We start from the raw sequence: 12,455 nt of genomic DNA, 5'->3' as shown, positions 1-12,455 counted from the left end.
CCACAACAGTGAGAGGCCCGCGCACCGCGATGAAGAGTGGCCCCCGCTTGCCACAACTAGAGAAAGCCCTCGCACAGAAACGAAGACCCAACACAGCAAAAATAAATAAATAAATAAATAATAAATAAATAAAAAACAAAAAAAAAACTTCTGTACTAACCATTTCATCCTACCCTTTCTTTACCTCTGCAACATCATGTAAGATAAGGCATAGGGGAGGGAGATTTCTGCCCGTTTAATAACAGCTTTGGTCAATACAGGGTTAAACTTAATGAGGCAGAAAGGACCTTTCTTCCACACAGATCACCAGTTCCTGACATCACAGTGACTCCCAATAACATCCCCCACCCCTAGTCCTGTTTAATCCCCATGCTGCAAACCTCATCCCTCTACCAAGTTTTTTAAAAAAAAGCTAAGACAGATACTCTAGAGGTTTTGATATCCCTGATTTTGTTAAGAAAAGGAACCCCCAAAGGGTTCTATTGGGCCCAAGTTGCCAAACCACTGCGTTCAAACATTGAAGTGTGAGGGGAGCCCTCTCATGAGATTTCAGGGAGCTGACATCTGGAACCATGAGATTTTAGCCTAGTTTGTGGTTTCAGAAAATATATAGTTGAGGCGAGGCCCCAGATAGGTCTCCATTTGATTTGGCCTGGGACATTAATAGGACGTTCTCATTGAACCAATGTTGGGAAACAGCACTGAGTCAGTAGTTGCCGGGATGGAGACACCTCAGCTGAATCACCAGGACGGGACTCCAGCTGCATTCTTGAGAGGCAGTCAGTAAGATGTTCAGAACACTTCACAGGGTCTGAGACTCACAGAAAACCTCTCCTCCCAACTGTCTTCTTACCTGGAAAGAGGACACGGCTGACCATACCCGGGAACACCATGATGAAAAGGGGCAGGACCTTCAGGTACGCGGCCATCAGAGAGCCTCCTTTGGCATGGGACAGGTTCTTGGCAGCCAGAGTCCGCTGAACAATCACCTGGAAAACAGTGGTGTGGTTGGAAGTTGAGATAGCTTTCTCTTAAGGCCAACTAGGTGTGCATGGCTTCTTTGTAGGCATAGTAGACCCAGGAGCTTGGTTTGCCTGCCTTCTCTAAGGAAACATCTCTCCTATTCTCAATCCCTGTGATCCAGTGGTCCAGTTGGGGTAGCTATACCAAGGCAGAGAAATCAAGAACGGGAAGGACGATAGAAGAGGAATGCAAATACTTTGCTAGGAGTGATGAGTTAAGAGAAAGAGAGGATCTGAGATATTTCTACCAACAGGATTGGCATGTCTGGACTTGTAGTTACTGCATACGGTTTGCCTAGGTCTTATCCTGACCCCCTTCTCTCTGTTGGGTGGCATAAGGTAGGTCTTGTTAAGATTTATCCACTTAGAACAGATTGGTGGTTGCCAGAGACAAAGGGTGGCGGGTGGGCAAAATGGATGAAGGGGATCAAAAAGTATAAATTTCAGTTATAAAATAAATAAGTCCTAGGGATGTGGTGTACAGCATGGTGACTATAGATAACAATGCTGGATTGCATATTTTTAAGTTGCTAAGAGAATAGATCTTAAAAGTTCTCATCACACACAAAAAAGATCTCATCACAAGAAAAAAAATTGTATCAATAACTGTATGGTGATGAATATTAACTAGATTTATTTTGGTGATGATTTTGCAATATATACCAATATCGAGTAACTAAAACGATTTATCCACTCAAAGGGAATGCCATGTTCTAGAGTGTTTTCTGAGTAGCAGACTGGTCCCCCCAAATCCTGCTCCAGGCTTCAGATTGAATCTACATGAACTCAGAACTTTCTCTACTATTTCCTTAGGCTTTGGATCTTGAAGCATCTGGAGAAGTTGCAGAGGCCTTGGTGAGTTACTAGAGCTTTGATGAGTTGGTTCAGTGAACTGTGGACAAGAGGAGTGAAATGTCATTACCATTATGGTGCTGTGGTGAGTAGGACAAAGTGGGAATTCTTCCCATTTTTAAAAATAATGTTCGTCAATGGCATAGGCTTCCTAGAGCGTCCTGCTGCTTCTTTTGAAACCCATTCCCTCTCCACAAGGCTACCCTGTCATCTTGGGTACGGCATCTGCCTGATCCAGGGGTAGGCACCTGACCCACCCCTGGCCAATCAGAGCCCTTACACAGGGTATTTGGATTTGGGACTTGGAGAGTTGTCAGTCTCTTTGCAGTTGGTCTGCAGTGAGAGACCATGAAGTCAGCAGGTAAGAGAGAAAGACAATGGAGAAAGAAACCAGAATAAGTTCCAGCAGTTTCTGAAGGCTAGTTCAGCTTCCTGCCGTTCGTATTCCATGAGCTAATAAATCCCCTACCCTTTTCCTAAGCTGGTTTAAATTTGATTTTTTTTTTTTCTGTGACTTGCAACCAAGTGTGCTCTCACCTGCACAGATTATTATTATTGGTTTGGATGCTGTCAGTGAAAGACTCTAAAACGTGGCATCAGCTTATGTGAGGAAAGGTGAGGGAGCAGTGAGGATCCCTCTCTCCAGAGCTGGGAAGTCAGCTGTTTAACTGTTACCTGTCATTTCTCAGGACTCCAGACACACACCTATTGGGCTTTCTAGAACACTTAAGAATGTGAGAGTTACATGGAACGATACAGCAATCATAGAATACTTTTTACTGTTTTATTAAGGTGCCAAAAAGAGGCATATGCAAGCTTCAGTCCTCGTCGGTCCAGCTGGAAGCAGAGAGGAAAGAATTTAGAGCTTTGGAAAACCAAGCCCTTTCGACAGGAGATCCAAAGCTGTGACTGAGAAAAACGCTGGCTTTTATTCCCATGAAGCGGAGCCTCCAGCTGAGTAAGTTTTAAGAGACTTGTGCTGCTCAGAACCCCACAAGCCCTGGGAAGAGTGTGTCGCCCTGTACGGCAACCCCTGGACCCAAGTAATGGAGCATGACTCATAGGAATGTTACGAAAATCAATGAGTTAACATATAGGAAACGTTTATATCAGGTACTGGTAGATGGTCCAGCATCAATCAATGTTTGTGTCATTACGATTATCGATTGTGATTTACCTCTTCCGTCTCTGCCCAGGAAGATTAGGAACACGCCCCCAATCAGTGAACACTGAATGCTGCTTTGTCTTTCTCCTGCTCTGAAATGAGCTACATAGGGCAGCACCAGCCCAAGGGACTAACACAGTCTTTGGACTCAACAGAATTCAGCTCAGCAGCCGCAAAACCAGAAGTCATGGGGTCCGAGGAGGGCTTGGGTTTCTGGGCCCTCTGGCCCTGCCTGCCATTTGGAAGAAGACCAAGCCATCCCGGATTAATTAAGTCCCCAGGCTCTTGAACAATGCGAGGTGGGTTGGAGGTGGGCTTCAAGGGTTGCACACTGGAATCCCAGCTAGTAAGGGTGTGAGGCATCTCAAGGAAATATTTGTATGGATTAATGAGCCATGTCAAGAGCAGTAGCATAAAACCATAGCAAAAATGTAAATGTTTTAAACAGTTCATTAAATGCCCCTGCAACAAAAAAGACTGAGCAAATTCCTAATGCTCCCCCTTTTCACAATTATTAGTAACCCCACTAATGAGGAAACAGAGGCTCAGAGAGCTTAGACGGTGTCCCAAGGTTATGCCACCTGAACTTGATTCCAGGTCTGTTAAGGTTAAAGCCCAGGCTGTTAGCCTCCGTCTGAGCTGTCTCCCAGGGTCTCTCCAGCCTGAGACTTGCTAAGGAAGAGGAGGAGTGCTCTCTCTCTCTCTTTTTTTTTTTGCGGTACGCGGGCCTCTCACTGTTGTGGCCTCTCCCGTTGTGGAGCACAAGCTCCGGACGCGCAGGCTCAGCGGCCATGGCTCACGGGCCCAGCCGCTCCGCGGCACGTGGGATCTTCCCGGACCGGGCACGAACCCGTGTCCCCTGCATCGGCAGGTGGACTCCCAACCACTGCGCCACCAGGGAAGCCCGGGTGCTCTCTCTTAAAGGGGCAGTATTGCACCCATCTCTAGCTCTTGGTTTCTAGCTCTTCACTCAGAAGTTCTGACCCTTGGGGTGACCTGGATTCACTCTCTGTAGTGTCCCCTCCATCAATTCAGTGGTCCGACTCCATGATCATTATTTTATTTAAAGTCTCATCAGCCCTGAATATGAAATAGGGCTTCCAAAATGGCACACAGATCTCTGATCATTAATGTAATGGAAAAAACCTTTTCAACGGATGATATATTCACAGGGTTTGAAACCTGAGAAAGTATAAACAGGTGTGCCGTGAAATGGTTTCCATCCATCCTGGCACATCTGCCCACCTCCCTGCCCACAGGTAACTGCTCTTAGTTTTATATACATCCATCCGGAGTTTCCTTCAGCACATACGAGCAAATGCAAATATGGATTCTATCCCCCCCACACACCTTTTAACACAAAAGGGCTTATTATACACACCACAGTGCCTTTTGCTTTTCTAATTTCTTTTTTCACACCAGTTATATATTTGCTTTAAGGGCTTTGCTTTGGCGGGTCCCTCTACCTAAAACTGTCCTCCCCAACAATCACCAGAGCCCACTCACTCTCCTTAGCTCAGAGGTCACTTCTCAACCATGACTCCCCTAATCACTCTATTTTAGATGACACTCCCACACCCTCCATTTCCCCCACTCCGCTCTGCTTGTTTTTTTTTTTTTTTATGACAGTTATCACCTTTTAACGTTCCCCATAATTTATTTATTGCCTGTCTACCTCCACCAGAAGAAGGTGAGCTGCGAGAGCCTATTTGATTTGTTTACTTGTGATTTCCAAGTGGCTGGCACATAGAGCACACCTAGTGAGTATTTGTGGAGCAAATAATACCAATACCAGTTTTAAGCTCTCTTTAAAATGTTTCATCTCTTTTGCTTACTGGATCTTTCCAGACATCCAGCAGGATGTATCAAGCTTTCCCCTTTGCAAATATCAGCAGCTTTGGATTTGCTGTGACATAAGAATAAGAAGATAACACGTAGAGCAGTAGAGAGAAAGAAGTTCTCAAGGATGTTTGGGGAGAACCGCAAATAAGAGAACAGATAGCAGGAGAAAAAAACCCAGCCTCCAGATACTCCAAGGAAGGAAGCGTCCCAGAGAGTAGCTTTCTCAGTCTGTTGCCCTGTACCTGATCGGTGCACCAGTACCAGAGGGACGGAATGGACATTCCAAATAGGATCCCAGGCCACGGGAGATCAGATGTCAGTGGGTCTCGGAAAATATGGAAGGCATCTTCCCGGGGCAGCCCGCAGCTGCTGTTCCCACTCCGGTTGCTGGCCACAGCCAAGAAGTATTTCTCTTCCAGGCCTTCCAACCCGCCGACTGCAGCAAAACCTAGTATTCAGAGGAAACTCAAATTTGCCAGAAACTCAGACTGATCCACAGCAACTCATGAGGGGATGGCTGGAGATTGATGAAATCCTACTTAGAACAGAGATACCAAGGAAAGTTAGTTGACTTAAAGGTTCTCCGCCGTTTTTTTTTTTTTTCATGCCTTTGGTAGTGACTGTGGATTGCTTCTCAGAATAATATTTCTAAATATACACTACGCAATACATAGATTGTAAAGAAAACCAAATATGTTGAAAGCACCCATCAAACCATAAAAACTCTGACATAGTAATTTATTTATTTGCTCCATTAAGTAGAAAGACCCCACAGTGGGTCAAATAACAATTTAGTTTTAAAATAACCATGGACACAGTGTTTCAATACATCAGAAGCAACTGTAAAAATATTTGGATAAAAACTTCGGGGGGTATGTTTTGGTATCAAAGTCACAGATATTGCAACTATTCCCGTGGTTTGTTGCCTACGCTAATAATTGAAAGATGCTAATATGAAAATAGAGATGAATTTCTTTCCCATCCAAGATTCACAAAACCCGTGAATTCTGTCCAGGTTAAGAAAGCCTCTGCCTTAAGGAAACATTCTTTCACCTCTGAACTTCTCAGCTACTCTCAATTTATGGTATCACAAGAGTGGTCCAAGTAACGTATGGCCTTGAGCAAGTCACTTCCCTGTCTGAGATTCGGTTTCCTCATCTGCAGGTGGGGATAATGTAGCACCAACCTCACAGGGCTGGAGAAAGACTAAGTGAAATAATGCACATAAAATGCACAGCATCTGGCACAAACGTGTGTTGTCCATAAAAAATAATAAAGCACTGCAATTTGCAGATAATTTGCTTCTTTTCATTAATTGAACAGATTCAAGGTTATCCCCAAAATAACATTGCTCTCACTGGATTACGTTCTGGAAGGTTGTGTTTGTCTTTTTGTTGTTGTTGTTTTGTTTTTTTCTTGTGTTTTATTTTTGTTTTTTTGTTTGTTTCTTTGTTTTTTGGTATGGAAGAGAAGGGGTTGGTGTTACCACTTGAGTAGGAATGATATGTAATCTGCAGCCTGGCTTATCTTTGCTGAAGGTTGTGGTGAACAGTGGCTACTGGGGGAAAAATATTGTGATGATAAATTTTTGTCATGCTTTTTTTTCCCTGAAAAATTATTTTGTGGTAGTGGGAGGGAGGGAGGTTTTATTAATAATTGGACCTGCCCATCTGAGTGTGTAAAGCACATACATATAGATAATAGCAGGTAGAAAGGCTGAGAAAAGAATCACCCCAGGATGGGTGAAAATAAAGTAGGCAGAGAATCGTAAACTTTAATGTACACACGAATCACCTGGGAACCATTAAAAAGCATATCCTGATTCAGCAAGTCTGCAGTGGTGCCTGGGATTCTGCCCTTCTTATGGGCTCCCAGTTGACACTGATGCTGCTGGTCCCTGGACCACAGTCTGAGTAGCACCCATGTAGGAGACATCAGGGTACCAAATGAAATTTGGAATCCTTTTGGTATAAAGTGGGGGATCTTGATTTCAGTCACTTTAATAAGCTCCATTTTAGGTCAGTTTTTCAGTTTCTCTTGTTTTTTTTTTTTTGTCGGTGGGGGGGGTTTGAGGTATGTGGGCCTCTCACTGTTGTGGCCTCTCCCATTGCGGAGCACAGGTTTCGGATGCGCAGGCTCAGCGGCCACGGCTCACGGGCCCAGCCGCTCTGCGGCATGTGGGATCTTCCCGGACCGGGGCACGAACCCGCGTCCCCTGCATTGGCAGGCAGGAAGGCACAATGTTAAGGTAAAAATTCCTGCCTATACTCTTTGACTCCTGCTCTTAGACTCTTCCCACAAAAGTTATTACCACATTATCTCCCCACTATTATCACCAGGGAGTATGATGGGGAAGGAAGGGTATGAGATCTGAAGTCAGTCTGACTGGGTTTGAATCCTGGCTTTGAATTCTTACGTTGTGACCTTGAGCTAACAGTTGGTGCCTTAATTTTCTCATCCAACAAAAGGGGTAAAAATAATACTGGTATCATTGGGTAGTTATGAGCATTAAATGATAAAACATCTGGATCACAAGTGTTTTAATAGGTATTCATTTATGAACTTTTAATTTTGAGATAATTATAGACAACATACAGAAGAGTTGTACAAGTAGTACAGAGAGTTCCCATACACCTTCTCCTAGTGTTACTGTCTTACATAAGCAAAGTACAGTTACAGAAACTAAGAAATTAACATTGGTGCCTTACTGTTAACTACAGTACGGGCTGTTCAGTTTGCACCACTAATGTTCTTTTTCTCTTCTGGGATCCAATCCAGGATCCCACATTGTGTTTATTTATGTTTATTTATGTTTATTTCTTTTCCTCCTTTCTCTGTAGTTCCTCAGTCTTTCCTTATTTTTCATGTCCTTGATACTTTTGAAGAATACTGGTCATTGTAGTGTGTAAAATATCCCTCAATTTGGGTTTGCCTGATGTTTATTTACGATGAAGTTGAGGTTATATATTTTGGCAAGAATGGCACAGAGGTGATGCTGTGTCCCTCTCAGTGTACCATATCAGGAGCTACATATTGGTACGTCTGATTACTGTAATATCAGTTAATATGCCTTGATCGCTTAGTTACAGTGGCACGTGCCATGTTTCTCCACTGTAAAGTGGCTATATTGCCCTTTGTAATTAATAAATATTTTGGACGTGATACTCTGAGACCAAGCAAATATCTTATTTCTTCATAAACTTTCATGCGCTGACTTTAGCATTTATCATTGGACCTTGTCTGTAGCAATTATGACTGTGGTGTTCTAATAGCGATATTCTATTTCCCTCAGTCTGTCTTCATTTATTAATTGGAATTTTCCTGTAAGGAAGAGTTTTCCCTTTGCCCCCTTTTATTTGTTTATTTAATTATGTATCCACGTCAACATAGGAGGATCTATTAACTTTTCCTTAAAAAACAGTAAGTTGCCATGATATGCACAGTTCTCTTCCAGCTAAAATGACCATGCCTCAAGCAGGAATCCCCAGCTGGGTTTGAAACAGTGATGAAAGCAGATGTCCATGCTTGAGAGAGGTGCTGTCATCCACCCAAATGACCCTGGGACCCCACTTACTGTAGCCCATCAGGGTGAGCGCTCCTATAAGCATGATCAGAGTCTGTAGGGCATCCGTGTAGATCACAGCAGCCAGGCCACCTAGTGGGAAGATGAGCACTGAGGTGAGGGTCAGGTACTCTGGGGGAGAGGAGTTACTCCGGGTGCCAGAGGGAACTTGGAATTTTAAGACCTGACGGGGGAGAGTTCCTAGTGTTGATTGTTTGCGAAGATGGCCACAACATCTCCTTCCCGGGTGCCTGCCCATTTAGTAATGTGGCTTTGCTGCTCCTTTCACGTTGAGGTGAAGATTTCTCTTCTTAAATATGGTTTGGCCGAATGACTTGCTTAAACCAATAGATACGGTGGAAGTGATGTTGTGCAGCTCCAAGTCTGGTCCTCAAGAGGCCTGCAGTTCCTGCTCTTGTTCTTGTGTTGCCCCGAGAACACTATGCTTCTTTAAGAAGCCCAGTCTAGCCTCATGGAGAATGATGGGCCACCTGGAAGGAAAACCCAGCTGACAGCCAAGCTAACCACCGGACACCTGAGTGAGACCATGTTGTTCCACCCAGCTGTTCCAGGTATCATCTAACTAGTATAATTCAACCGAGCCTGGTGAGACCAGCAGAAAAACCACCCAGGCAACGCATGGAATGAATTATGGGCGGAAATAAACTATTAACTCCCTAATGGGGGGTAGGTGGTTAGTTGCACAGTAATTTCTAACTGACATGGGAAGTGATGCTTGGGCCATGGTCCCCAAGCTCTGAAGACCTTTATTTTAACATTGGAAAGAAGATGTGAGTACTAGGTATTCAGTCTAATAGGCTTCCCAAAGAGGGTCACAGTGGTTGGCCTCAGTGGATTCTTATTGGTCTTGCCAGCTAGAAAAATCTTTGTAATGATAATCATGGTAGCAAATCCATCAGCATCTGGACAAAACAATCTTTCCAGTCTCTTCCCTATCCCTTTCTCCTACCTCTTTCCCTACAGAGAAGGGACACTTATCTGACATGAACATATTTACTCATGGGTAAAGTCACAGTACACTAAAAAAACCAAACAGACATTCATGTGGGTGTGTTGTTCTGTGGTTCCTCCTTCTTTGCCCCAGGAATAGGGTCATCTCACAAATGGAGAGAGAACTGGCTTAGCATCTGGCCCCAGTTCTCGAGGCTGGCCCCACTCCTCGAGGCTGGCCCCACTCAAGCTTGTATGAGTGGCCTCCTCCATAGCTAGACAGGACTCAGCCTCAACACATGTGCTCGCTCAGCTTCAGCCACCCTGACCCCCTTGCTATTCCTCAAACAAACAACACGGGTTCTCATGTCAGAGCCTTCCATCTCATTTAAATCTGGTCCACATATCACCTTAGAGAGGCCTTGCCTGAACGTTGGATGGAAAAGAATCCTCCCACCATTATTCCCCATCTTGTTATAACAGTATACTCTGACATCACTATTGGCTTCCTTGTTCATTGTCTGTCTCCCCTTCCCCACTAGAATGTAAGTTCCTTTGGAGTAAAGATTTTTTCTGTCATGGGAATTCCCTGGTGGTCCAGTGGTTAGGACTGGGTGCTTTCAATGCTGTGGGCCCGGGTTCAATCCCTGGTGGGGGAACTAAGATCCCACAAGCTGCACGGCCAAAAAAAAAAAGATTTTGTCTATCTTGTTGACTGCTATGCCCCATTTCCTAGCACGATGCCTGGCATACAGTAGGTGATACATAGATATAGATAATTTGTGGAATGAATTACACCAAGAGGAGGCAGAGAAGGATGAAACTGGAACAGAAGATGAGAAGGTGAATGTTCAAAAGCAGATACATGTCCAGGTGCTGCACTCCACCAGCCACTCTTCTAGGATGCAAGTCTGAGGGGGAAAGTTGAGGCTCCCCAGCCTCAGGCTTCAGAATTGCAGTGGTTTATGGTCTAGCTTTGTATAGTGTGCATGAATACACATGCTCAGAAGTTAGTAGGTTCTAATGAATAGTTCTTGAATAAATAAATGGAAAATAGCTTTATGCAGTTGTGGTACCTTTTAAAATCCTCCCTTCTGTCAGGCAACCCTCTCCCTTTGGACAATGACCAAGAGAAATCATTTTCTGGGGTGATGGACTGAGGGTTCATGAAGACATGGTCTTAGCACACTGGAACATCAGAAGACGAGCGAGGAAAAGACAGGGCGGTCCACAGCCCCTGCCCACCACCTCTCCCCGAATCACCCCTTGTTCAGTCGTACCTGCAACAGTGTATAGAGCTGTGATGGCCAGCAGCCCGACTATGGCCAGGTAGAGATTTAGGTGCAAAGATTGCTGAATGAAGATGGCACCTGCATACATGTCTACCTGGAGAGACATGAAGTTGACGGGTGAATGAATGAATGGACGTTTTAGCACAGTTTCCCCAGGCTCAGGCCCTAGCCTTGATTCTGGCAAACACAGAAACATCATATGATGTCCTTTCTTCATCTCTTCCTAGATCAGAGGTCTCAAACGGGAGCCCTACGGGTGATTATGTTTGAGAACCCTTCACTGAGCTAATACAAGCGCCTCAGTCATCTTCCTGCTTCTATTCTTGATCTGCCTACTCTCCATCCTCCACACTGCAGCCTTTATCGAATACCATCATGATCATCTCATCCTCATCAAAACTCTTCAGTAGCTCCCTACTGCCCCCAAGATAATGTTCAAATAAGTTAGAGATGTATACCAGGCCCTCCATGGTTTGCCTGCCACTTGATCTCATTTTCTTTACTCACTTCGTGCTCCCAGACACGCTGAAATACACCCTGTTTCCCTAACAAGTCATGTTTTTTCATGCCCCCAAGCGTTTGCTTATTCTGTCCAGCCCTCTGGAATGCCAATCCCCCTTTCTCTACATCCTCTCTACATCCTCCTCAGATGTAACTTTCCTTGGGAAGGTTCCCCCACATCTGTAGCTTCCCACCAGAATGAGAGCGGCCACTGTCCTTCTGCCTTTCACATCTGGAGCTCGCACAGAGTCAGTTATTGTTGTTTGAATTGAATGGAATTCCTCTGCCCAGCCCCCTCCCCCACGTAGGACAAGGTTTCCCCCAGCTCCAGATGGAAGAGAAGAGGGCGTCAGTGTGAGTCAGGCTGAGCAGCACGTCCTGGAGGTTGCAAAGCATCTGCTCTTGGCTGCTTTCCAGAAGACCTGCCCATCCAAACGTCAGGGTGGGGCAGGCTCAGTGGGCCATCAGCACATATGATTAATAGTTGATAACTGCCTGATCCCAGGAGGAAGATGACAGACCCACCTGAGGGCTCTCGGAGTCCCATTCAGTGATGGGCACCATCCCAAGATGTTGCTGAACAAGGTTTGGCAGGAGAAGGGGGAGGAGTCCTTTCCTCTACCTTTTTCCCATACTTCCTCTGGCCCTGCTTAGCCTTTGCCCCCACCCCTCCCATCTTCCTTGAACCTCCCAGAAGCTTCCTCAATGGGAGGAGAAAGTGGATGGGGAGGGACACCACCAGCTGAGCTTCTCACCAGGCTGTGTCCCCACCTTACCGAGATCTTGGTGAAGATGTAGATAAACAGGTAGAGCACAGCCAGGATGATGGGGATCCTGTTGCCGCCAAAGCGTTTCCTTAGGTATTCTGGCATCGTGGTGACCTGGGGACCAGAGTTGAGATTTTATCACCCAACAGCCCTTCTTCCCCCTCCCCGCTTCTCCCCAAACTCAGAAGCACAGATGGTCTTCTTGGGATTCTCAATGGGAGACTTAAAAGAGAGGAGGAAATGGGAACAGAGGGGTGGGGTGAGGATGGACTGGGGTTCTGTGCAGAGTTAGGTACCCAACTATCATATATCCCAAATGTGTACGCCACCCCAATTTTTGCCCTCTCCTGTGTTATTAATGTTATTACATAAAACTTATTAATATAGATGTTACTATTAAAAAACTTAATGTTTTCCTTTTTTTTTTTTTTTTTTTTTTTTTTTTTTGCGGTACGCGGGCCTCTCACTGCCGTGGCCTCTCCCGCTGCGGAGCACAGGCTC

The 12,455-nt window shown here is 45.1% G+C and overlaps 1 protein-coding gene across 3 annotated transcripts in view; it reads right to left on the bottom strand.

Moving 5' to 3' along the window:
• SLC5A11 (solute carrier family 5 member 11) overlaps positions 1-12,455 on the bottom strand; it is a 43,176-nt gene that overhangs the window by 10,793 nt on the left and 19,928 nt on the right. For 2 of the 3 annotated variants that reach the window (XM_007449997.1, XM_007449998.1), the window contains 4 exons: positions 10,675-10,780; positions 8,456-8,536; positions 5,124-5,329; positions 854-989 (listed from right to left, as the gene is read on the bottom strand). In XM_007449997.1, coding sequence (XP_007450059.1) covers positions 854-989; positions 5,124-5,329; positions 8,456-8,536; positions 10,675-10,780 — 529 coding nt within the window. Of the gene's footprint in view, positions 1-853; positions 990-5,123; positions 5,330-8,455; positions 8,537-10,674; positions 10,781-11,963; positions 12,069-12,455 lie in introns of all 3 variants that reach the window. The other variant, XM_007449996.1, reaches the window with a different exon arrangement.

Source organism: Lipotes vexillifer, unplaced genomic scaffold (genome assembly GCF_000442215.2).
Source record: "Lipotes vexillifer unplaced genomic scaffold, Lipotes_vexillifer_v1.1 scaffold811, whole genome shotgun sequence".
Classification (NCBI taxonomy): Eukaryota; Metazoa; Chordata; class Mammalia; order Artiodactyla; family Lipotidae; genus Lipotes; species Lipotes vexillifer.
This window is presented reverse-complemented; position numbering and strand designations above follow the sequence as displayed.